The sequence below is a fragment of the Taudactylus pleione genome, unplaced genomic scaffold (genome assembly GCF_031769625.1).
Source record: "Taudactylus pleione unplaced genomic scaffold, aTauple2 ptg000179l, whole genome shotgun sequence".
Taxonomy (NCBI): Eukaryota; Metazoa; Chordata; class Amphibia; order Anura; family Myobatrachidae; genus Taudactylus; species Taudactylus pleione.
In genome coordinates, this window is record NW_028284581.1 from 13,328,650 (window position 1) to 13,356,318 (window position 27,669).

Here is a 27,669-nt window from a genome sequence, read left to right on the forward strand (position 1 = left end):
GGTGTCTGAAGTCAAACTACAGTAACATTTAGGGGTAAATGTAATCTCAGCAATTAAGGCTGTAGATTTAAAGTAGCAATCATTTAAAAGGCAAAACCACTAGTTTTGCTTATGAAATTATTGTCACATTAAATCTACGGCCTTAATGCCAAGATTGCCCCTGTTCATGGATATCCCACCCTGTTACATATACCCCTAAGATTTATGTGGGCATGAAAAGCAGCTGTGGTCCAATGTTTCAATATAAAGTAAGCTCTGAATGCAGCTCAGAGTAGGGATCATATGCATTTCTATATTATGGCCATACATTTATCCATACTATGTGGACATCAAAAACACCTGTGTGTATTGTCAGTGTGTTGTTTTTCTATACAGAGATCAATTTGCTCTTGCTATGCATCAGCCTTTTGTATGAACCTTTATTATAATAATTTTATTTCACCAGATTATCAGTTATTGTAATTGGAAAAATACCTTGTTTCCCTTGATCTTTGTAGGATGTAGATACAATATACTTAACGCAAGATACAAGGGAGCTGAACTTGCAAGACTTCAGCCACCTAGACCACAGGTAATCAAATGTTACATACATAAAATTCTGCTGCAATCTAGCCCTAGAAGCCACTAGCAGGCCACATTATCTGGTTAATTAACAGGATACATTGACGAGGATATTGTTAGAATTTAATATATTCCACATAAAACTTTCTTTGTAAAGGATTTCTTTGAGTTGTTGTTTTTTTGTTTTGTTGTTTTGCACACCCATTTTCTTTAGATGAAGGAAACTACAGAGGATCAATTAAGAGGGTTACATGCTTACATACACAGGGACGTAAAGGCGATATATACATTCAAATGGGACCATTAGTATAATTTCCCTGCATTGTTTATTATAAGGCACAATGATTCCTATGGCAACATGTAGGATCTTAGTAACTGCTTTGGGATCTCTTTTACATTTGGATGTAAATCAATTTTATGACACCCCTCTCAGATGTAGCAGTACACGCCCACTTTGCCGCCGCGCTCATAGGTGTTGCTTTCACAATCTCCCTGAAATGCGTTTTCAAAAGTAGGCAAGTGCGTGATACACAGGGGCCCTTAAAAACTTTTTGCTATGGGGCCTTCAAATATATATTAATATATATATATATATATATATATATATGTGTGTGTGTGTGTGTGTGTGTGTATATATGTATGTATGTATATGTGTATATATATATATATATATATATATATATATATATATATATGTATATATATAATATATATATATAATATAATATATATATATGCTTTATAATGTTAGTAGGGTGCAATCAGGGAGATTGCTAGACCTTTCAGGGAGATTGCTACTATTTCAGGGAGTCTCCTGCATATCGGGTGGTTGGGCACCAGATTGATCCATGTGTGTGGACCGCCCGATATGTCGGCCGTGGCATCACTAGTTACATATTGCACCGTGTATGGGGGCCTTAAGGGGTATATATACTAAAGTGTGGGTTTTTAGAAGTGGAGATGTTGCCCATAGCAGCCAATCAGGTTCTACTTAACATTTATCTAGCACATTCTAGAAGATAATAGCTACAATCTGATTGGTTGCTATGGGCAACAACTCCACTTCTAAAAACCCGCACTTTAGTAAATATACCCCTCAGCTCTTAGGCATTATAATAGCATTGATCCATGTGCCCTCTCATCAGCTTTAGAAAAATGTATAATAACAGACAACAATCCTCTAAATACATAGCAAGTTTACTTTCTATGTGGCATCTTATTGAGTTTTGTTACGGAAACTAAAATACTTGTATGTGATTGTGAGGAATTGTCTTTTTATTTTGGATCCATGTACTTGTTATGCTTTTTGGCCCTTTTAGATGTTGTCATAATTGGATCTGAGTATTGTAGGCATTGTTCATAATGTAGACTGTTGTTCTTTGTCGGGTGATGAATTGGCCATCGAGTAGAGAGATGAAAAATGTGATGACTAGTTATTGAAGAGAATTGGCTTGACAGAATTTCACACATTGTTCGTGTGCTTCATGTCTTGGTGACAGTAATATCCCCACATCTCCGTTTTCTCTGTACTGGTTGCCATGACCTGATGACTGATGGCATACGCAGTTAGGCACTGCTGAACGGATGCTGGTCCTGTGTTTTGGCAGAAAATACTTCGCTGGCTGATTACCAATTCACAAATCAACCATTGTGCTTATGCTCCGAAGAGTGGGATATTGGCCAATCTAATCCTAGTTTGTTATGCCAGCTAGCTTCCTGTTTTATTAGTTTCCATTGAATTTGGGGTATGCCTGTCCATAAATTTTGATCATTTCAGCATGTTGCCAATATTCATTGTGAACACCTTTGTGCTCTATCAAGCAAATATATTTTCTCCTATTTATTTACATTTATAAAGCAATGTACTCATAAGTACATTCTGTAGCTATAGACTTACTAGAGTAAGGAACAACTTTGGGGCAATTCAGGCAAGTTTGTCACAGTAATGTAATAAATTCAGAGATTGCAGAACCAATATGAATTTGGCAAACTTGCCCGTAATTTTTACAGTGGCAATCAGTTAAAAGGCTTTACATTTAGCAGCAAACTCGACGAAATCACGCCGGTTACGTAATCTCTGACGTTATTACATAACCCCCTTTAGGGCCGGATTCAATTAGCAGCGATAAAATGAAAACTTAACGCCAGAGAAGTTTTCGCATTATTCGCCAGTGTTGGTGCAATATGTTTGCATCATTTCGCAATGCACGCTCCCGTTTTTCGCCCTATTCTATTACAAAAGATGTGAAAACGCATATGTGCGATAATTGTGCATGGCGAAACTAGCGAAAAGTACAGCACATTTTGGGGAACTCAGTCTGTACACCATAAAAAGCCTAACTGACATAGGAAATCAATATAGGAGTGTATTAAATAGCCCTAATAAAAGTGTTTTGGGTTCTTCAATTGTGTGAAATTGATGTTAAATGCATATTTGCATAAGTGTGGAAAATTGATAAAACAGCAATACTTTTGGGAGAAAATAATTGCTGTAGTGAAATTGGGGGTACACTAAAATGGGTGCTAGTATATTTTTGTGTCTATAAAGTGCACTTTTAAATTTTTTTGAAAATAAACCTGCTGCAGCCACCTGCAATCCTAAAAACACCTGTCCCATCCACACAGCCTCCCGAAATACCTGACACAGTACTTTAAATCCATTATCCAACACTCTTTACATTATCATTTCAATAATGACATGTCATTAGTAGGGGGAATTAAGCTATTTAAAAAATTATTCTTGCCTAATTAGTTATTAGGGGGGGGGTACAAAGGGCTCTGAACCAGTCCCCACATTTTTAGCCAAAAATAGAGAATTTGTTAATTTTTTCACCTGCTCTGACATGGTGAAAACTTTTCTCCGGTTTGTCTGTGGATTTTTCGCATGTGCAATAACTCTAGGAATGGCGTTGCACAACATGTAAAACTTATCGCAAAATCGGGGCTTTTCGCGTCTAATTGAATTCCCCCCTTAGACTTTTAAGTTTGGTACACATATCCTGGAACGTGGCCGAAGAGATGACTGATGTATGGAGACATTGGTCGCCCCTACACACAGAACGATAATGTATGCTACCGCACAACATATTGTTCAGTGTCCGCATCCAGGCGCATACCGTTGGCCGCTGGATCTTCACATCTGTCGTGCAGTACAGCAGATGAGTAGATGCAAGGAACAACGCCCTGCAGCGCTCAAAAGTGCGTACGCACAAGACAATGTGGACGATATGGCGTTCCAATTCTGCTCAAAACGACACATCGTCCAATATTTTGCCTAGTGTGTACCCAGTTTAGTAAGGTGACATACAAGTTTCACACAGCAGCTTACTACATGATTTAATGTTGAAGCAACAACTGCACCATGTAATGAAAAAATATATATATTTTGATTATTGCTACATTGAAAGTCATCCCCCAGCTCGTTGTGAGCGTGAAGATGAACAAAATGGAATCCCAACAGAAATTTACGTCGCTGGAAGTGTTGGGAAATTTCTTAATTATTAGATTAATAGTTATTTATACCCATTTAGTTAAATAATTAAAATGCCACCAATTCAGTTGGAGCAGCATCAATAGCAATTCAGTTTGTGTAGCTAAAAATAAATCCTTTTCATAATGATTAAATAGTAACAATGCTTAATTACTTATCAGCAACCTTATAGTTTAAAATTAAATGAGTATAACATGCAATTAGCAAACATAAACTAGCTAGCCGATTAGTTTCTCAAAATGCTACCATTAAATAAACATTTTTTACAAAAAATCAGCAATTAGCTTTTATCTGTCTAGTTCAGTCATGGGCAACATGATATTAGTGTTCACACCTGCGCCAGAGGGCAGCAGAGTGTTAACCATGAAAATAGGCTCCAGCGCACCCGAAAAGGGGGCATGGCCACTTGAAAAGTGGGGGTGTCCTTAAGACGGACACCCTTTTCGTCACTGCAAGGGACGTGCCTAGGAGATGCTGGGCAGCCCCAAAGCTCACCTTGAAGAGTGATAAGATGTCATGCGCATGGCATCTATTCACCCAACGGTGACTGTTTCACCGTAACTCTTTCCACCCGCGGGTGGGGACAGCAGCTGGCTGGCTGTTTCAGTGTGGTGCTGCCATAAGGGCAGAACACATTTTAGCTCTTCAAAATCAGGCAGGGTGTGGTCCCCGCTAAAACAGTCTAGATATCCTTCAGTATCCCTCTAAGGGGTCTATTTAGTAAGCAGTGTTAGAAGACAGAGTGAAAAGTGATAAGAAAATGATAAGGTGCTAGCCAATCAGCTCCCAACTGTCATCTCACAGGCTGTGTTTGAAAAATGACAGTTGGGAGCTGATTGGCTGGCACCTTATCACTTTCTTATCACTTTTCACTCTCTCCTAACACTGCTTAGTAAATAGACCCCTAAATTTCAAAAGAGCTGCAAGTTACTGTACCCTTCATCTCAGAATAAGAGTTGGGGGGATGCAGGTTTAATTTAGCTGGGCACAAATGAAAGAATAGCTACATCAAATGAGGCACAAAGCAGAGGGTATAAAGCAGGCATGATCTGGGGGTCGTAGATTAAGTCTTGGAGGACTGTATGCTGTCCTAGGGCCACCTGTTATTATCACTGGTTTAGTTCAAGTTGCATAAATCCCAACAGTCCTGATTTGCTAGTCTTGAAGGTGATTACTCCAAGATGGGCAGAGTTTACCCAAAAGAGGGTATTTCTGATAGACTCAGTGCATGTTTGGGCTGGCAGCTGGGTGGGGCTTATTATGCTTACCTCAATGTTGGGAGCTATGATTTACAATAAAAGCAAGTCTGTTACTATGAATAGTGCAGGTTTTCATCTCTAAGCAATTAGTAAATAACATTCATCAAAAACATAAATAAGGTATACTTGTAAAGAAATGATGCAGACAGCAATTCTTTGCTGTGTTCTCATTTCCTGTGTTAATGGCTTAGTGTAAATTTAAGTAATATTAAAGTAAAAATGCTCTATTTAATTCTGCTAGGATATTTGATATAATAATCCATTTAAAGTCTACAAATTGCATTATGTAGTTACATTGTATTCTCTAAGCAGTGTTAATAAAATAGATGAGCTACAGTAGAATTAGTGTTGCAGCTATTGCTACTGCTGTATATACGCTGTAGAGCAATGAGAGGCTTACGGGCAGGGCACTTAGCCCATATGTTGCAGGCTATTTGTGATGAATTAGCCATATATTTATGTTCTAACCTAATTAGGGGAAACATGCTCATTTTTTCCCACTTCCTGTCATCCCTGGTTGAAGTGCTGAAATGTTGCTATACTGTCTTTCTGGAGGATATTGTTATGCGAATGCTGTGCGTGGCTTGGTACAGATATTCACACTCTGCCACAGCTGATCTATCTTGTGTGAGCACATTTCGGATTAGGAGGCTCTGCAGGAAATGTTTCGGGTTTTTTTTTATACTGATTAAAAACAAGTCTTGTCCGTGTGAGTGTTCAGTGATCGCATTATGTAATTCATAGCTTTCTTTATCATACCCAGGAACTGTATGATGCCTGAAACCAATGATAAACATCTATGCTCATTTTCTCCACATCACAAATTTGTATTAGAATGTGAATTGTGACCAATTATCTGCAGTTTAAAATGCACAATTTATATTGCTAATCTAATATCTCTTACATTATTTAAAATATATATACACATGTAATTTAAGTAGAATGCATGAAAGTGCTATAAACATGGAAATGTTAATTTAGAATCCTACACAAAAGCTGCATTTATGACAATGCAGACGCGTACCATTCTAGCTGTGTTCCTAATGCGTTCATGGGCCGCGTGCCCTGTGCTCATTTGTGAGAAATTGGCTTATAGTGGCTTTTGTAAATGTAACTTTTAGCCACCAAGTAGATTTCATTCATTCGCATCTAGTTAAACATTAATGATATTACCGTGTAGTAATCTAAAAATAATGATTGTTGTTAGACATTTTTTTTTTTTCATATCTTGCTCCAGTTTTTTGTTGGTAACATTTTATTCAGTGATACTTTGTACAGTATATGTAGTTTTACTGTTTTTTTTCTATATACTTTGTATTCATAGTTTGAATATTTTTTCAGTGTAGTATTTTTGGTTAAAGTATTTAATTGTAGGTTTTTTTAAGAATAAATATGTTTTTATGTAATAAACTAAATAAAATTAAATTAAAATATTGTAGAGAGTGGTAGAAAACCTTCTTCTCTCTTAGATTTATATTTAGATATTTTTTCCTTTATGTAGTTAATTAGAACTATTTGTGTTTTTTTTTATATCTAATGTACAAGTGAGAGGACCCTTTGAAAATATTGATTAAAAGATGGAAACTGTTTCCTTGAATGTCACTATGGCTTATATTTATATAGAAAATGATATTGCAGTAGTAACTAACCATGTGTGCTGGTCTTCACATGATAATCTTTTCCACGATAACTGTGAAAGGCTAGGCTTTTCACTGTTTAGTAAATTGGTTACACAAGGTGTTCCCTATAGCTTTCTACAAGGACAAGGTAAACTGTGCTACTGACGAGATCATGTGAGAAATCAATAATTTCTTTGCAGAAACCCATTTTGTAAATAGACTAGACAAAGGGGTTATCACTGCTTTATAAACATACCCCTAAAACAATTCGTATTGTAGCTTGAAAATCAATGAATTTAGAAGGACAAAGTTTTATCAGTTCAGGAAAGAATTTAAATCCTATAGTACACTCGGAAAATACACTCTTCAATAAAACCACAGAGATCATATGGGACATTTTAATATATATATTAAATAACCATATGACAACAGTATTTCTAGGAATACAAGGCAGCCAATGTTAATGGATAAGAAAGTATTGACAATAATACAATGAAGGTTCAAATTCAAGGCACTCCTAGTTACAATTTGTCCCTATAATACTGTAGATGGTATGTGTGGGGAAATACTGTAAGAGAGTTGGTGGTCATGGATGATGATAAATTAGTGCAAAGATTGACATAAGCAGCTTTGACAGCAACACACTGTTCCTTTAAATTAAATGCCATAGGGTGGGAATTTATATCAACATCATTACTCCGCAATGCGATGATTGCATTCAAGGTCAAGACAAGTCTTTTTTGTTGGTGTAAACATGTCAAAGATATTGGAGAAGTAATTTATATAAATTAGCTTGCATGACAGCATAATTATTTGGGTTCTTACTAGTGTGATTACAAATCCCTAAAAGGGAGTTAACATTGTTTTTACCATTAAAACATGGAGGGAATAAGCCATTTTGAAAACAATGACATTGTTTTCACATCGAGAAGTTAGAAGATCTGCTGCATTATGTTTTGTTGGTCTTTAAGAATAATATGTTCCAACCATGAGTTTCAATATTAAAGTACAGTATTGGGCTTTACTGATGCACATATAAAAATAATTCATACTGTAAACATGGACTGTATATGAATATTTGATTACTGTGTGACCCGTATGAACAACTAGTAATTTGAAGAATTTGTGCATTATAACTCAGTATATTATAATATAATGCTGCTCTCACTTTGCTGATGAATACAGTGCTAAACCTATGGTTGAAATGCAGTGGTTTACGTATTATTCATTGTAATTATCTTGAAACTAAATGAATACTAGCTGGAATACCCGCCGTTGCCCGGGTTAAAAAATGGACCTTGAAGTACATTTGCAACCTTTGTGTTTTACAGTGCAGACCATGGCATATGAAAATGTGCTTGGAGGAAATTAGTAACGGTCAGTGCAAGTGCAGTGTGACAGTTGATCCTCTGACTAATTGCTCTTCCATTGGAGCTCTGCCTGCCCCGCACTTGTACATATCAGCCTTTGCCATCAGATCAGTACAGTTTTAGGCACTGGAAGACATCCTTAGCGAACTTGCTTAAACCAAAATTTCAAATCAGAGACTCCACAGCCTACTTGGTGGGCACCATATAGACCACCATGGCCCTGAAGAACTTCAAACGGAATCGGTATGATTTAGAATCCCGACAGCGGCTGGCCGACATGGATGAGTATCCCGATCGTCCCTAAGGTAAGTATTCACTAACCTAATTCCCCTCCTTAACCCTAACCCTCCTTAGGGGTGCCTAACCCTAACCTTCCTCCCAGTGCCTAACCCTAATTCCCCCCTCTAAGTGCCTAAACCTAACCCCTCCCTTCCCCGGCACCTAAACCTAAGTCCCCCGAGGGGGGTGCCTAACCCTAAGTCCCCCCGGGGGTGCCAACCCTAACCCTCCCTCCCCCTTGCCTAACCATAACCTCCCGGGGGGGTGCCTAACCCTAATTCCCCCCCGGGAGCCCGAAAGCTAAACCCCCCCCCCCCCCCGCGCGCGGCTGTCCGCGCTCGGCGCCAGGCATCACTTCAATCGGGATGCCAGGCACCGGTCTCCCGACGTCTGTAAAATGACAGGCGTCTTGATTTAGACGCCTGTCATTTAACCCTCACCGGGATATAGCAGTCGGGAAGCTGGCTGTCGAGATTAGGACCGCCGGCTTCGCGACTGCATACCCTTCAAACATAGCCAAAAAACTAATCCTGGTCAAGCTACATCACCATGTCAAATTTCGTGTAGCTACATAAAAAATTCTGGCCGTGCTTAAAGCACAAACAGATAGACACACACATACCGCTTATTATATAGATATATACTAGAACAGTGTTTTCCACAGCTGGACACTATAGTTAAAAAAAAAAATGATAGTACCATATAATACAATATTTGGTATACTTCTTTATTATCTTCTTGTGTATACCACCTTTTAGCGACTTAGTCGGCACCATCCGCTATTGCACTTGTTTTACATTATGTAAAGATAATGTCTTTCTTTATTAATCTGATTTCCCATTGACCACAAATTATTCCATCTTTCATGTATTTGCTTTCTAAAATGTTAAAATAATCCTGACCTCAAAAATAAACACCAGATACTTATGATGCATTTCTGGCATCCTATAATCCCAGATATATAAATTCTTATTTATATCCACTTGAGGTACTCACTGGGAGTTATTTACTAATAAAATAATGACCTGTAGATATTAGTATTAACTGTCTAAATAATGTAACGATTAATCAAAATTATCTACTTATAAATTGTTCTAGTTCATAGCACAGTTGCATGTTAGTGCTTAATCCAGTAATTGATTACATCACTTTAAATTGCTACTAAAATTATTTCAAGCTAAAATAAATGATGTGCAAAACTCGAGATGTGTGAGTTCAGTTCTACTCTGTTCTTTTCGACAAAATTATCGCAAGTTCGGATTAGTTTGGATTTATTTTATTGGCTATCCAAAACACGTGATAACCGATAGCCAATGAGATGCTGTTATTGAGATCCGAACATATCTGAGTAAAACCGAACCCGCACATCTCTATGCAAAACCCATGCAGTTTGTTGAAAAAAAAATCTGCTTTTTATTTGATTAGCATGTTGAGCATGTTAACTGCACTCCTATGCACCTCGCTGCATGCCTATGCATCATCGCTGCACACCTACGCACCTTCACTGGACACCTATACACCATCGCTGTAAACCTATGCACCTCACTATACAATGTTAAACTCCTTAGTTTATTTTTACTATGGTTTTATATTTACAGCACTTTGTACTAGTCATCTAAAATTATTGCTTGACAACAGTGTCTCTTCTCGGGGTGGGCAAGCAGGGCTACTGCCCAGGGTGTTTCGGCCTGAGCGCTCAAGCCACAGTCACCCTGCTGGCACCGTTTAGTCTGACAGCGCCGGACCGCTCTTGACCACTGCTGCGCTGCTATTACAGACAATAATGGGGCAGCGCCACCATGATGTTCAGTTGCTCCCTCTGTGTCCCAGAATGCTGGTGCCCACTGCTGGGTGTGATGACATCACACTGCGTGACCTCATCGCGGTCACGCATGGCATTCTGGGACTGGGAGCGGCCGCAGGGGAGAGAGGAGCAGGTCATGGAGAAGCGGCCTGAGCCTGCCTGACTCTGAGCAGGCAGGTGGAGGTGAGTTGCTGGGGAAAGGGTGAGCATTACAGTGTAGCATAATGTGTAAAGGGCACTACTTAGTGTGACATAATGTGTAAAGGGTATTACTTAGTGTGGCATAATGTGTAAATGGCATTACTGTACTGTGTGGGGCATTACTGTGTGGGGCATTACTGGGTGGGGCATGGGGGAGATGTACTAAGCTCTGGAAAGTGATAAAGTGGAGAGTGATAAGCTACCAGCTACTCAGCTCCTAACTGTCATGTTACAGGCTGTGTTTGAAAAATGAGGAGCTGATTGGTTCATAGTTTATCACTCTCCACTTTATCACTTTCCAGAGTTTAGTACACCTGCCCTACTTATGTGCTATAAAGGACATTACTGTGTGTGGCACAATGTGCAAGGGGCATTACTGTGTGTTGCATAATGGGTAAGGGGCATTACAGTGTGTCATAATTGTAAAGGGCATTACTTAGTGTGACATAATGTTTAAATGGCATTACTGTACTTAGTGTGGCATAATGTGTAAGGGACATTGCTGTGTGTGGCATAATGTGTTATAACTGGTATTACTGTGTGTGGCATAATGTGTAAGAGGCACTACTGTTTGGCATAATGTGTTATATGGGGCACTACTAAAATGTGGCGTAATGTGTATAAGGAGTACTACTGTGTGGCATAACATGAATGTGCTCTGGCCCTGATTCAGAGCCGGACGCTCTGACAGAGCGCTCGCTCTGAATCAGGGCTGTCCTTCTTGTTTTTCAGAGCGGCCTCCTGGCCGCTCGCATAGTTGTGGGTGACCACCCACAGCTATAGCGAGCGGCCAGGAAGATGGTCGCGATGGTTGCCTCAAGCCCCGGAGTGCTTTCGGCTCTAACAGAGCCGAAGGCACTCCCACTGACATCACTTGTGATGTCAGTGGGGCCGGCCCCAGACGGTAGGCATTCCCATGGGAACGCCTCCATCTGGGCAGCCACGCCCCCGGCCCGCCCACCAAAGGGGGCGTGCTGTCACTCAACATCGACAGCACGCCCCCTTTGGTACGAGACCCGGAGCGACGGATTGCCCGTCGATATCCGGGTCTCGCGCATGCGCACTGGGCCACCATCGACCCGCTTGCGAGCAGATAGTGCTCGCGAGCGGGTCTGAATCAGGCCCTCTGTGTGACATAACGTACAAACTCTGGCGGCGCGATATTCAGAAACTATGCTGCTGTTCCCAATCCCTCCCAGTGTCCAGGAAAGCCAGTGGTGATGTCATCCCGGCCTGCATTCTGGGATTGTCCATGGTATAAGATGGAGCAGCAGCACACTGCAGCAGCGCATCCACTTTTTGCAGGGCATGCCTCCTAAACTGAAGTACAGTGAGGCGTGGCATGAAGTTACACCGCCTTTTTGGCACGTGCAGAAGAACACCTTCTTAGATTTTTGCGGGTTTTTGTGAAGAGGGGCACCAAAGGAAACTTTCGGGCCAGCGCTCCACAAGGTCTAGAACAGGCCCTGGATGACTGATAAATCTGACTGGGTACATCAGCTAACATATATTTACCTATGAAATGTTATGCAACTTTATTTATTTGTGTCTGTATTTATTTTGTAATTCCACATTCACATATTTAAATGTTTCCTTTTGAATGAATAAATGTACACAGCTGTATTTCACTAATCGCTTTCATCAATTTACTTTATTCTGCACTTGCATTTCCAGTGCCCAATTTCCATTGTATTTGTTTTCTGTATTATTTTATGGAGTGTTCACTGTACAGTTTTCATTTGATTGCTGAAGTACTGTTTCTGTGTTTTGTGTTATAGAGATTTGATACCTATAGTAGCAGCACTAGAGTACAATCAATGGTTTACCAAGTTATCTTCAAAGGACCTGAAGTTAGTAAGTAACTTTTTCATATTCTGTAAATATTTCCCTTCGTTTTGGAAGAAACCTAATTTTCAGTAGGTTTATCATCTGAAAACTGTATGTATTTTGTTTTACACTTCAGTCCACTGATGTCTGTGATCAAATCCTGCGTGTGGTGAGCAGGTCCAGTCGATTGGAAGAACTGGTTTTAGAAAATGCTGGACTCAGAATGTAAGTGCGTATGAGGCAATAATAAATCTTCAGTGTACTAAGGGAAGAGTTGTTCATGGTGATGTTGTAAAATAAAACCGCTAAGTAAATCTGGCCTTACATCTTATTCTCATTGACTAAGGAAAACTGTTTGACGATGTAGAAAATATGTTGTAAAGAGCAAATGCTGGTGACATTACTGTAACATATATCACCTGTCTTGGAGAAAAAAAATTGTCATTTGATTGTATTTTTGGGTCCTTTCACAACTCGATTGAACAAGAATGAAAGAATGTTCCGTTTTTTAAAGGTAATTTATGGAGGGCAGAACATCCAATACCTAGATTGCCATGCATACATAGACGACGATTGACATACTTTGCAACAGATTATACAATTGCACAGTGAGTGGAGAAGTTTGGTGTGGGGTGCAGTGACTGCATTTCTAGTAAAGTAGTAGTTTTGTGCAGCAGTACAGAAGATTTCACTTTGCTGAGTGAGTTTATTGAAAGGAGATAAAGAGATGAGCAGTTTTTGATGTGCAGAGGGGATCAGAACTGTTTTCTACTAAGCAAATGCACTTGAATTTTGAACCTGCTCAGATCTAGGGGTAGATGTATCAAGAACGATAAAGTGGAGAAGTTGCTTTAAGGGACCTTCGCCAGTTGTTTATCTAGCACAGTTTTTGAAATGACAGAAGCTGATTGGTTTCTTTGGGCAACTTCTCTACTTTATATCTCTCCAAGGCTTGATACTTCTCCCCTCTAAGGTATTCAGTTATCATCCTGTTATTGTGGTAGGACACATTTTGCACTTTGGCAAAGACACACATTACTAAACTGCACCTAATAATAAGGTAATAAATTGCTTCATACACAAAAAAATACCATTGCTAAACACTATGTTCCGTTACTCTCAGATGAGTAAAATGCTGTGACTGAGGGAACCATACATTTAGCTGTTGTCGGGGCATAGTGTGAGAGCGTAATATAGGAATATTTGTGCAATGTGCAGATGATAGAAGTTGCAACACTGCAGAATGAAGACGCTTTATGGTGCACATCAAGTGTCTATGTGTTTAGCAATTACATTCCTTAATTACATTGTCTAAGCAACTTTGTTTAATTGTTTAAGTTCAAGGACTATATAGATCAATCTCTAGTAAAACTGAAATAAAGATGCCCATGGGCCTGATTCAGATTTGGGAACAGAATAAAGCTGGCCATACACGATGTGATTTGCACTGTGCAACACGACGGGGGATCTGACGTCCGACATATCAGGTGGTCCCCACACACGCTGCGATCGGCTGGCCGACCGTCCGATATGCAGGCTCCCCCACCCACATAGCCCTGCATGGGATCGCACAACGCATCCCCAGATCCACTGAACCTGCAGTAAGAGCTGGGGTTGCGATGTACGACCCCACAGGTGCGTGCACTGGCCGATATCATACCCATACCCATACACGGTACGATATAGCAACCAAATTGGACCACTCGGTCGGATCGGCTGCTTTATCGCACCGTGTTTGGGCACTTTAAGATATAGCAAGAACTGCATCTTGGTAAAACCATGCTGCACTGCAGGTGGGGCTGATATAAAATCTGCAGAGAAATTTAGATTTGGGAGGGACATGTCCAAGCTAAATTCTAAATTGCAGTGTAAGAATAAAGCTTTCCAGCATTTGTGGGCTACATGCAAAAGCAGCCAGTATTTACCCCACATACAAAACAAAATGTATGTATTTGCACCCCTTGCATTGCAGCATGGTTTGTTCAGGTACACATTTACTTTAATTACTCTGTCTAACACCCCTTTTACACCACAGCTAAAACCCTGGTTATTGCAGGGTTAACCCACTTTGCTGCTAGGTGTAAAAGGGGCAAGGGTTGGATTCCCAGGTCGAGTGACCCGGCAATCCAACCCAGGTAACTTGCAGCGTTCAATACGAGAACGACCCGTGAAAGCCTGCAGTGTAAATGGGTAACCTCGGTCCCAGGTTGCGTTTACAGCATGGGGACTTCCTGATTTCTCTGCTCTTAGAGATGATGTAATCTCCAAGCGCAAAGAGAATTGTTCATGGCCGCAGTGGAAAAGAAGTCTGTCCCAGGTCGGACCCATTTTGGAACTGTGGGCTGATTCAGCTTTGGGAATAGAGTGAGAATTAGCACTTAATTGTGTACCTGGACAAACCATATTGCAATGCAAGGGGTGTAAAAAATAAAAATTTTGCATGTAGTGTAAATACTGGCTGCTTTTGTATGTAGCCCACAAATACTGCACAGCTTTATTATTACACTGCACTTTAGATGTCAGCTTGGACACCTCCCTCCCAAATCTAAATCTCTCTGCACATTTTACATCTGCCCACCTGCAGTGCAGCATGGTTTCCAGTGGCGTGACTACTGCCCCCGCAGCCCCTGCGGTGGCTTGGAGGTGCTGGATAGCTTGGGGGCGACGGGGGCTGTAGTTACGCCACCCAGTGGAGGAACTCCCGTGACTCCCTCCATCTGCCAGGCGCCCGCTGAGTGTGTTACCAGCGGGCGCCCGGCTGCTATTGAAACCCCCGGCGGCAGTTGGAGGATGGAGCTCCCTCCGACTTCCGGGTCCCGCAGGGCACTATGGGAGTGACGTCATGACATCACTCCCATAGTGCCAAGGAGCGGACGCCGGGGACGGAGCTCAGGAGTGAGCTCCGTCTTACGGGTCCCGCAGAGCACTGTGGGAGTGACGTCATGACGTCACTCCCATAGTGCCGAGGAACGGACGCCGGGGTATGGCCGGCAGGAGCGCTGGAGCGGGTATAAAGTTAAGTGTTTTGTTTTGTTTTTTTGTGTGTGATTGTGTGCATGCGCGCGGGGGGGGAGAGCAACTACAGAGGACTAACTACTGGGGGCAACTACAGGGGGCTCACTACTGGGGGCAACTACAGAGGGCTCACTACTGGGGGCAACTACAGGGGGCTCACTATTGGGATCAACTAGGTGCAACTACAGTGGGCTGACTACTGGTTGCAACTACAGGGGGCTCACTACTGGGGGCAACTACAGGGGGCTTACCACTGGGGGCAGCTACAAGGGGCAACTACAGGGGGCTCACTACAGGGGGCAACTACTGGGCACAACTACAGGGGGCACTACTAGAAGGGGCACTACTTGAAGGGGCACAATTACAAGGGGCACTGCATATGGGCACAATTACAGGGGGCCCTGCATAATGGGCACTACTACACGGGGCATTGCATGAGGGGCACTATTACAGGGTGGCATGTGTAAGGGGCATTGCTGTGTGGCATAATGTGTTGTAAGGGGCATTCCGGTGTGGCACACTGTGTTGTAAGTGGCATTACTTAGTGTGTCATAATGTGTAAGGCATGTTGCTGTATCATGTAACCACACACCTTAAACGTCGTCTTTGGGTGTGTTTGATCTTTGGGCGGGGGGGGAGTTGGGCGGGAGGGGGCGCCTGAAACTTTTTTGGCATGGGGGAGCAAAATTTATAGTTACGCCACTGATGGTTTCACCAAGATGATCAGTTAAGTGCTAAATCTCACTCTATTTCCAAAGTTGAATCAGGCCCTGTGTTCCAAATCTCGGGTCAGAGTTGGGACTTACAGTAAGTGGAGGAAACAGTATTACTCTATTCCAAAATCTGAATCAGGCTCTATGCTTTTATATGTATATGCACTGAAAAACTGAAGAACGTTGGGGAGAGAGTGAATCTTTTCTACAAAACAAATATACCCTTTGCCCGTTCAACAAGAATAATTATAGAATTCAGGAAATTAAAGATGAATGAGGAACTAACCTTATTTTGAACTTGCAGGCCGGTTCCATCATGTTTCCTATTTTGTTTCTTAACAGAGATTTTGCACAGAAGTTGTCCAGTGCCCTTGCACACAATCCAAACTCAGGATTACATACTATAAACCTTGCAAACAACCCCCTTGAGGATAGAGGTACAGTAATTGTGTTTTTTACTTTCGCCATTCATGATAAAGGGATTTGTGCTCATTCCCTTGGCTTTCCTCTGTAGCAAAGTATCCTACTTTATTTAATTATATTGTAAATAAATTGTTCACACATGAGTGATAATTCCTTCTTTCAGCTCATTGTGAGATCTCCTTATACGTTTTTAGACACTGTGATTTGGAATTAGTTTTCAGTGAGAAGGTTGGCTGCCTTTTCATACTGGCGTGGTATGGCAAACGACAAGTCCTTGTAAAGACTCTAGAAAGCCATCTTACCCTCCCTTTATGGCAGTTTGTAGACTGATTTGCAGCTGTTTTGTGTTCAGAATTTTTTAATTTGGTATTATTATCTTGATGTTTAATAACCATCACATTATACATCTTAATGTGTATCTTAGAAACTATAATTAATGCAGAAATGTATTAAAAATAGGGGTGTGCACCGGCCACTTTTTGTGTTTTGGTTTTGGATCTGGACCTTTCTTCGTGTTTTAGATCTGGATTGGTTTTGCCAAAACCACCCTTCCGTGTTTTGGGTTCTGGGTTTTGTGTTTTGGATCTGTATTTTTTTTTAATAAAGCATAAAAACAGCTAAAATCACAGAATTTGTGGGTTTTTCTGCTCCTATGCTATTATTAACCTCAATAACCTTAATTTCCACTAATTTCCAGTCTATTCTGAACACCTCACACCTCACAATAGTGTTTTTATGTCCAAAAAGTTGCACCGAGGTAGCTGGATGACTATGCTAAGTGACACGAGTGGGCGGCACAAACATATGGCCCATCTAGGAGTGACACTGCAGTGGCAGACAGGATGGCAGTTTGAAAAACTAGGCCCCAAACAGTACATAATGCAAAGAAAAAAAGAGGTGCAAGATGGAATTGTCCTTGGGCCCTCCCACCCACCCTTATGTTGTATAAACAGGACATGCACACTTTAACAAACCAATCATTTCAGCGCCAGGGTCTGCCACACGACTGTGGCTGAAATGATTGGTTCGTTTGGGCCCCCACAAAACAAGCTGGCAATTAATCTGTCCCTGCATAAACTGGCTCTACGGAGGCAAGATGTCATCCTCATCCACCGATTCCTCACCCTCTTCAGTGTTGTGTACATCCTCATCCTCACAGAGTATTAATTCGTCCCCGCTGGAATCCACCACCCCAGGTCCCTCTGTACGTTATGGAGGCTGGTCTCCCTGGAAGAGTTGATAATTAATTTTTATGAACATCATCTTCTCCACATTTTATGGAAGCAATCTCCTACGCCTTTCACTGACAAGGTTCTCAGCTGCACTAAACACTCTTTCGGAGTACACACTGGAGGGGGGGCAACTCTGGCAAAATAGAGCCAGTTTGTACAGGGGCCTCCAAATTGCCTCTTTTTCCTGCCAGTACAGGTACGGACTGTCTGACATGCCTACTTGGATGCTGTCACCGATGTAATCCTCCACCATTCTGTCATTGGTGACAGTATCATATGCAGTGACAGTAGACATGTCAGAAATTGTTGCCAGGTCCTTCAGTCCGGACCAGATGTCCAAACTTGGTCCTGCCTGCCCTGCATCACCGCCAGCGGGTTGCTTAGGAGACCTAAGTTTTTTCCTGGCAGCCCCAGTTGCGGGAGAAAATGAAGAAGGAGCTGTTGACGTGTCACGTTCCGCTTCAGCTGACAGTGTTTTCACCAGCAGATCTTTGCACCTCTGCAGGTTTGTGTCGGCCGGAAAGAGAGACACCACATAGGCTTTAAACCTAGGATCGAGCACGGTGGCCAAAATGTAGTGGTCTGATTTCAACAGATTGACTACCCTGGAATCCTGGCAAAGCGAATGAAGGGCTTCATCCACAAGTCCCAAATGCCGAGCGGAATCGCTCCCTCTTAGCTGCTCCTTCACTTTCTCCAGCTGCTTCTGCAAAAGGCTGATGAGGGGAATGACCTGACTCAAGCTGGCAGTGTCTGAACTGACTTCACGTGTAGCAAGTTCGAAGGGCTGGAGAACCTTGCACAACACGGAAATCATTCTCCACTGTGCTTGAGTCAGGTGCATACCCCCTCCTTTGCATATGTCACAGGTGAATGTATAGGCTTGAATGGCCTTTTGCTACTCCTCCATCCTCTGAAGCATATAGAGGGTTGAGTTCCACCGCGTCACAACCTCTTGCTTCAGGTGATGGTGGGGCAGGTACAAGAGTGTTTGCTGGCACTCCAGTCTTCGGCATGCAGTCACTGAATGGCGAAAGTTACCAGAAATTTTTTGGGCCACCCAAAGCATCTCCTGCACGCCCCTGTCACTTTTCAGAAAATTCTGCACCACCAAATTTATTGTGTGAGCAAAACATGGGACGTGCTGGAATTTGCCCAGATGTAATGCCCGCACAAGGTTGGTGGCGTTGTCAGATATCACAAATCCCCAGGAGAGTCTAAGTGGGGTAAGCCACTGGGCGATGATTTCCCTCAGTTTCTCTAAGAGGTTGTCGGCGGTGTGCCTCTTACTGAAACCGGGGGTACACAGCGTAGCCTGCCTTGGAACGAGCTGGCGTTTCTGAGATGCTGCTACTGGTGACGCTGCTGTTGTTGCTGCGTAAGGTGATACATCTACCCAGTCTGCTGTCACAGTCATATAGTCCTTAGTCTGCCCTGTTCCACTTGTCCACATGTCCGTGGTTAAGTGGACATTGGGTACAACCGCATTTTTCAGGACACCGAGGACACTTTTTCTGACGTTTCTGTACAGTCTCGGTATCGCCTGCCTAGTGAAGTGGGATCTAGACGGGATTTGGAACCGGGGATACACTACCTTCATCAATTGTCTAAATCCCACTGCACTAATGGTGGATACCGGACGCACGTCTAACACCAACATAGCAGTCAAGGCCTCAGTTATACGTTTTGCTTCAGGATGACTGCTGTTGTACTTCATCCTCCTTGTCTTTCACTGTTGGAGGGTCAATTGTTTAGTAAAAGTAGTGGTGTTCCTACTTCCTCTATGGGATGATGAACGACTCCCAGCAGCAGCGGCAGCAGTAGGCGTAGCACTGCATGACCCTCCGGAGGAATCCCGGATAGGAGAGTCAGTCATGCCAGTGACATGGCCTGCAGGACTACTTCCGATCCTGACTAAGGAGGAAATTGACGAGGAGGGAGTTGACGGTGTGGTTTGCAGGCGCTTGGATACAACAGGACAAAAGGATTTAGGTGTCCCTGGACTGCTTACTTTCTTAGCCAAAGTTTCTAAAATTGACAGTAACTTTTTATGAACACGCTGCAGGTGACGTATAAGGGAGGATGTTCCTAGGTGGTTAACGTCCCTACCCCTACTTATTTCACCTTTACATATGGCAAGACAGTTGTTGTCCGGATTTGGATAGAAATATTGCCAGACCAAAGAGGTGGAATGTTTGGTCTTCTGCCCAGGCATGACCGTGATGGGCTTTTTCATCCCACGGACAACAACTGTCTCCCCCGGAGCCTAATTTAAACAAATCACATCACCATCAGAATCCTCCTTGCCAATTTCCTCCTCAGCGCCAGCTACACCAGTATCCTCATCCTGTTGTACTTCAACAGTGACATCTTCAATTTGCATGTCAGCAAGTGGACTGTGGGTGCTCCTTTCAGCACTTGCAGAGGGCGTGCAAATGGTGGAAAGAGCCATCTCTTCCCTTCCAGTGCTGGGAAGGTCAGGCATCGCACCCGCCACCACACTTGGACTCTCCTTGGGGATTTGTGATATCTTCTTAGAACGCACAGTTCTTACCTGTGCTTTTGCCAGCTTAACTCGTTTGATTTTTTTAGCGGGAGGAGGGCTTCCATCGTCATGTGAAGCTGAACCACTAGTCATGAACATAGGGAAAGGCTTTAGCCGTTCCTTGCCACTCCGAGTCGTAAATGACATATTGGCAAGTTTACGTTTGTCCTCAGATGATTTAAATGTTTTTTAAGGTAGTTTTGCTGAACTTTGTCATTTGGGATTTTATATGCCCTCTACTATGACATTGGGCATCTGCCTTGGCAGATGACGTTGATGGCATGTTATCGTCTATGTCATGACTAGTGGCAGCAGCTTCAGCACAAGGAGGAAGTGGTTCTTGATCTTTCCCTATTTTATTTTTATCGGAGCAAGTTTGGTCCTCCATTTATGTTATATTGATATATACGTGCGGCTAAGGCGGACACAAACACAGAAAATAATTTTTTATTTTTTGTTGGAGACTAGTGCACTTTGTGGGTTACACCACACTTTAAGAAATGAGCCAGCCTGCTCTTTACTTATGGGACACAGGCGCGTGCTTGGCGCTGCTCGTTTGTTGATGCACACAGTGCACACAATTCACAAAGACAGGAAAAAAGAAGAATTTTTTTATTTTTTGTGGAGCGCACTTTGAGGGTTACAGCACCCTTTAACAGACGAGACAGCCGGCCCTTTACCTATGACATAGGCGCACGCTTGGCGCTACTTTGTTGATGCACGTGCGGCTACTGCGCACACAATTCACAAACACAAAAAAAAATATTTTTTATATTTTTTTGGAGTGCACTTTGGGGGTTACAGCACCCTTTAACGGACAAGCCAGCCAGCCCTTTACTTATGGGACACAGGCGCACGCTTGGCGCTGCTCCTTTGTTGATGTACGTGCAGCCACAGTGCACACAATTCACAAACACAGAAAATAATTTTTTATTTTGTTTGGAGTGCACTTTGGGGGAGCACCCTGATGCACAGATCACCCCCTGGACAACACTACAGCACCCCTCTAGGACTACAGCCTTTATGGGACACTGCACAACACAGTCCAGCCAGCCCCTATAGACTTTGGAGTGGACACAGCCCCTATGGACAACTGACTGCACAACACAGCCCAGCCAGCCCCTATGACAGCAGCACAACACAGCCCAGCCAGCCCCTATGGACAACAGTAGCACAACACAGCCCAGTCAGCCCCTATGGACTGAGTGGACACAGCCCCTATGGACAACAGCAGCACAACACAGCCCGGCCAGCCCTAGCTTCCACCCTCCCTCTTCACTGTCCACAGCCGGAGTGAGAAATGGCACCGACGCGGGGACCTTTTATAGAATCCAAAACCCGCGAGATCCGGAAGGCGGGATGATTACGTTTTGCCTCGATTTCAGATCCGAGTCAGGCGGGAAAAGTCGTTTCTGACTTGGATACGACTCAGATCGGGGGGCTCAGGGGGGTTCGGATTTCAGAAATCCGAACCCGCTCATCCCTAATTAAAAATAAACATTTATAACGGTCACAGTGTAATATTGTTTGGTAAAAGCAGAGGCTATAGCACATTAACAAGCAAGGATATAGGACGTGCTTCTTACAGCTCTCTACCCAGCATTGGCATCTCATCTATAGCTGCCCAGTCAATCCTTCTTTGAATTAAGGCACCTTGACATTTAATAGCTGTCACTGTTTTTGTGGCAAGATAATCTTTCATACCCATTACAACTGCCTGTCTATATGTCTTTAATATAATTTTCCCAAATCATTTGCTGTTCCTGTTTAATTATGATGTAGAGATAATTTAAAATAACATTTCTTCTTCGGGGTCCATAGGGTCCACAGAAAATACCTTGGGGCATGTGGTTGGAGTGATCCAGGCACAAAACAGTTAACAAGCTTTAGCTCCCAGGATGCACTGGGTCCACCTCCATATACACCCCACCCCTGGCTACAGGCAGTTTAGTTTTTTGTTTGGTGCGAGAAGGCACCTTACTGACAGTGGGACTGCGGCAGCAGTCAAAAACTATATATATATTTTTTTTCTGAGCAGCGGCGAGTGCTGAGTGAGGGGAGTGCCCGAAGCAGCTAAGCATCCGTCTTCCCCCGCCAGCACCGCAACACCAGTGACATGATTGGTGATTTTGGCGGGCTTAGCCAGCTCAAGACTGCAATCGGAAACATCGGGGACAGCAGGTAAGGGCTCTGCGATACCGTTAACACTGAGAACCATGTGGCAGTCTGTACCTCCGGCTGGGGAGACTTGCCGGAGGACGCTGTTGTGAGTAGCCATGTGCAAACTGTCTCTAACACTAGACCACTTCGACATGAGGGACCTGACAGCCAGAGGCTTGATGTCAGTGTGCCAGGTGGATCCATACAGCAAAAGGGGAGGTACGCTTTCCCCTGGCGGCCCCTCCCCCGACCAAGACGCTGGTTCAGATACGAGTTTCCCGCATCCTGGTTGCTCCTCCCAGCCTACCTCTGTATGAGTTGGCCAGGGACCACTCTCAGGTGCTCTCAGTGGCTGTGTGCTCAGGAGGTTGGGTCAGTCTCCCTTCATGCCTCTCCTGCGGTGATCAGGTCATACAGAGCTATATCCTACCTGGGCCATTTGTAGTTGTTAAAGAGCTTAGTGTGTATGTATGTGTATAGAGATATATATATATATATATATATATATATATATTACAGTGCCTTGCAAAAGTATTCACCCCTTAGCATTTTTCATGTTTTGTTGCCTCAACCTGGAATTAAAATGGATTGTTTGAAGGTGTGCATCATTTCATTCACAGAACATGCCCACAACTGTGAAGTTGTGTTTTTTTATATTGTGAATCAAACAACATTTAGGACAACATAACAGAAAACGTCAGCGTGCATAACTATTCACCCCCCTAAAGTCAGTACTTTGTCGAGCCACCTTTTGCGGCAATTATAGCTGCAAGTCGCTTTGGATAAGTCTCTATGATCTTGCCACATCTTGCCCCTGGAATTTTTGCCCATTCCTCAAGGCAAAACTGCTCCAGCTCCTTCATGTTGGATGGTTTCTGCTTGTGAACAGCAATCTTAAAGTCTGACCACAGATTCTCAATTGGATTGGGATCTGGGCTTTGACTAGGCCATTCCAACACATTTAAATGTTTCCCATTAAACCACTCGAGTGTTGCTTTAGCAGTATGCTTCAGATCATTGTCCTGCTGGAAGGTGAACTTCCGTCCCAGTCTCAAATCACAAGCAGACAAACAGGTTTTGCTCAAGAATATCCCTGTATTTAGCACCATCAATCTTTCCCTCGACTCTAATCAGGTTCTCAGTCCCTGCTGCTGAAAAACATCCCCACAGCATGATGCTTCCACCACCATGTTTCACTGTGGGGATGGGATGTGTTGGGTTTGCGCCAGACATAGCGTTTTCCTTGGTGGCCGAAAAGTACAATTTTAGGCCCTGATTCAGAGCCGGACGCTCTGACCAGAGCACTCGCTCTGAATCAGGGCCCACCTCCATTAAAATGGAGCGTCCTCCTGGACGCTCGTATAGCTGTGGGTCACCACCCACAGCATATACGAGCGTCCAACAAGATGGTCGCGATGGTCTTGACCATCGCGACCATCGGACTTGCGAGTGAAACCCTGTGGTCGGGTTTCACAACCGCAAGGCCCGGAGTGATTTTGGCTCTATCAGAGCCAAAATCACTCCCGCTGACATCACTAGTGATGTCAGTGGGGCCGGCTTCAGACGGTAGGCGTTCCCATAGGAACGCCTCCGTCTGGCAGGCACGCCCCCGGAATGCCCACCAAAGGGGGCGTGCTGTCAATCAACATCGACAGCACTCCCCCTTTGGTGCAAGACCCGGAGCGATGGAAAGTCCTTCGCTCGCTGGGTCTCGCGCATGCGCACGACGGAGCTTCCTCCGTCGTGCGCATGCGCAGTGGGGACCATCGACCCACTTGCGAGCGTACTGCCGCTCGCGAGTGGGTCTGAATGACCCCCTTAGTCTCATCTGACCAGAGCACCTTCCTCCATACATTTGGGGAGTCGCCCACATGCCTATTGGCAAACTCAAATCGTGTCTTCTTATTTCTATCACTAAGTAATGGATTTTTTCTGGCCACTCTTCCATAAAGCCCAGCTCTATGGAGTGTACGGCTTATTGTGGTCACATGCACAGATACACCAGTCTCTGCTGTGGAACTCTGCAGCTCCTTCAGGGTTACCCTTGGTCTCTGTGCTGTCTCTCTGATTAATGCCCTCCTTGCCCGGTCTGTGAGTTTTGGTGGGCGACCCTCTCTTGGCAGGTTTGTTGTGGTACCATGTTCTTTCCATTTGATGATGATGGATTTGATGGTGCTCCGGGTGATCAACAAACATTTGGATATATTTTTATAACCCAACCCAGAATTGTACTTCTCAACAACTTTGTCCCTGACTTGTTTGGAGGGGCTCCTTGGTCTTCATGGTGTGATGCCTCTTGCTTAGTGGTGTTGCAGCCTCTGGGGCCTTTCAGAAAAGGTGTGTTTATACTGACAGATCATGTGACACTTCGATTTCACACAGGTGGACTTCATTTCACTAATTATGTGACTTCTGAAGGTAATTGGTTGCACCAGAACTATTGAGGGGGTTCAAAGCAAAGGGGGTGATTACATATGCACATGCCAATTTTCAGAATTTTATTTATAACGATTCTTTTTTAAATATATTTTTCTCATTTCACTTCACCAAATTAGACTATTTTGTGCAGATCCATCACATAAAATTCAGATTTAAAATTATAAATAAATTACAGGTTGTAATGTAACGAAAAAGGTAAAAAGCCAAGGGGGGTGAATACGTTTGCAAGGCACTGTATATGTGTGTATATATATATATGTGTATAATATTTATATATATATATATATATAATATATATAAATATAATAATATAATTTATATATATATAATAATATTTATATATATATATATATATATATGTGTGTGTGTGTACAGTGTGTGTGTATATATATATATATGTATATATTTTAGATTGTATATCTATATGCACTGCATGTGACTCAGTTAAATCTGCTGTGTGTTATGCTGCCTTTTTTATTTCTGAATAACTGTCAGTTATAACATATCACTGCTGTTTCTCCTTAATTACCCTCTACTACAGGTGTGTAGGATATATTGGGTGTGAAGCAATTGTCACATTTATACTCAGACTTTGGACATAACAATATCTCTAAAGTTATACAAAGAAACTGAGATACAGTTGGCTGAAGCCCCTGTGCTGGTGTCATGTATGGCCTGCAAAGCGGGGTTATCCCCACAGGATTTCATACAAGATCGATTATGTGGTCACTGTTTTAAGGAGTCACCACAGCAGTCAAACCTACCAGCTTCTGGACAGGAACCTCCTTGGGTTGTCTTTTCCCAGATCATGGCGCAGGTTGCAGACAGGTTGGCGGCTCCTACGCCGGGCCCAATGATGGGGTACCCTCAGCAGCTGCAACCTACTATGTTTATGCCCCCTATGCATCCATCCTGGATGGACACGTATGCTTACTCGTGTCAGAATGTGGCTTCGTCCTCAGCAGCTTTCCAGCAACTGCGGCAAGCAGCTAGACCAGTACAGCCAAAAACCAGAAGACGTCGGCCTCACACGACGTCCATTCCCCAGACTCTGGTACATCTTCTGATGAGTATGGGGATGCACGGGTCTCCTCTCAGGAATCTCTCTCATGAGAGGAAGACCGTTTTTCAACTGCAGATGTCCCCTCCCTGATTAGGGTGGTCACAGCTGTGCTAAACATAAATGATGAGGAGCTGGTGCAAAGAAATCCTCCAGTATTCAAATGCCAGAAAGTGGTAAAAGCTGAATTTCCCAAATCTGAGCACCTTTCGGAACTTATGGGGGAAGCATGAAGTTCTCCAGACAGGAAATTCCATATTACAAGAAAGGTTGAGGCTTTATACCCCTTTCCATTGGATGAGTGCACTAAATGGGAAGGAGGGAGGATTAGGGACCTAGCCTCACGGTTAGGGTGAAGCAGTAGATGCACATGCGGCACATCTGGTTAGGCGTTCCACATTGCCCATACCATCTGCATCCTCTCTTAAATGTTCCATAGATAGGAGACTTGAAGCCTGTCTCAAGGCAGTCTTCACTCTATCAGGAGTGGTTACTCGCCCGGCCATGACTACGGCCTGGGTTTCCAAAGCCATTGAGGAATGGATGAAGACACTGGAAGATACTCTTCCAGAAGCTTCCAAGGAACAGCTGACGATTATCTCCTATGTTAAGGAGGCAGCGTCCTATTTGGGAGAGGCAGCATTGGATGCTGGTATATTATCCTCTAAAGCATCAGCTGTCTCAGTTGTGACTCGAAGAGCCCTTTGGTTAAGAGACTGGAAAGCAGATGCAGGGTCTATGAAAGCCCTGGAATTCCTTCTGTTTACGGGAGGCATTTTGCTTGTCACAGAGTTAGACAAGATTGTTGCTACGGTGGCAGCCTCTAAAACGGCTGGTCTACCTTCAGCATCCACTACTAGACCTAAGCAGTCATCCTTTCGGCCGCAAGGAAAAGCAAAAGGGTCAAACTTCCTCTAGAACAAGTTCTCACAGGAAACCACATTCTAACAGACATCTGGCTTCTAGGACTAAAAATAAACCTGCAGCCTGATGGGACGAGCCTCCCCCTGGGGGATCCCAGGATAGGAGGCCGACTTCTTCACTTTTCAGACAACTGGCATCTCACAACAATGGGTGCCTGGTTTCGGGAGGTGTTCTCCCAGGGGTACGCCCTCACTTTCTGGAGAAGTCCCCCGCAAAGGTTTATTTGCACAACTCCAGCAGTGGATTCTGCGAAAGCCTTGGCCCTCCAGCAAGCTATACACTCCCTGCTGGTGTCAGGGGTAATAATCCCAGTTCCAGTGAATCAACTAGGAAAGGGATATTATTCCAACCTCTTCTTGATTCAAAAATCCAATGGGTCTCACCGGCCTATTTTAAACCTGAAGGGACTCAACACATTTATCCGGGTGTCCAGGTTTCATATGGAAACCCTGCGGTTGATTGTGTTGGCTATGGAACCAGGGGATAATGGTGTCCTTGGATATTCAGGATGCATATCTTCATATACCTATTACACCTTCCCACCAACGTTTCCTGCAATTCGTAGTGCCGCAGGAGCATTTCCAATTTCAGGCACTGCCTTTTGGTTTATCAACAGCCCCTCTGGTCAGGTTCCAGGGAGTCAGGATCCTGCCATACTTGGACGATCTTCTGATATTGGCTCATTCGTCACAAGAGTTACAGCATCATCTCATACTGACAGTTGCCTGTCTACACTACATTGGTGGAT

General features: G+C 43.4%; 1 protein-coding gene across 1 annotated transcript in view; it reads left to right on the forward strand.

Annotated features, from left to right (window-relative positions):
- CARMIL1 (capping protein regulator and myosin 1 linker 1) overlaps positions 1-27,669 on the forward strand; it is a 390,597-nt gene that overhangs the window by 156,166 nt on the left and 206,762 nt on the right. The window contains exons 8-11 of the mRNA XM_088475876.1: positions 498-571; positions 12,362-12,437; positions 12,547-12,635; positions 16,481-16,575. Of these exons, the coding sequence (XP_088332002.1) occupies positions 498-571; positions 12,362-12,437; positions 12,547-12,635; positions 16,481-16,575 (334 nt within the window). The remainder of the gene's footprint in view (positions 1-497; positions 572-12,361; positions 12,438-12,546; positions 12,636-16,480; positions 16,576-27,669) is intronic.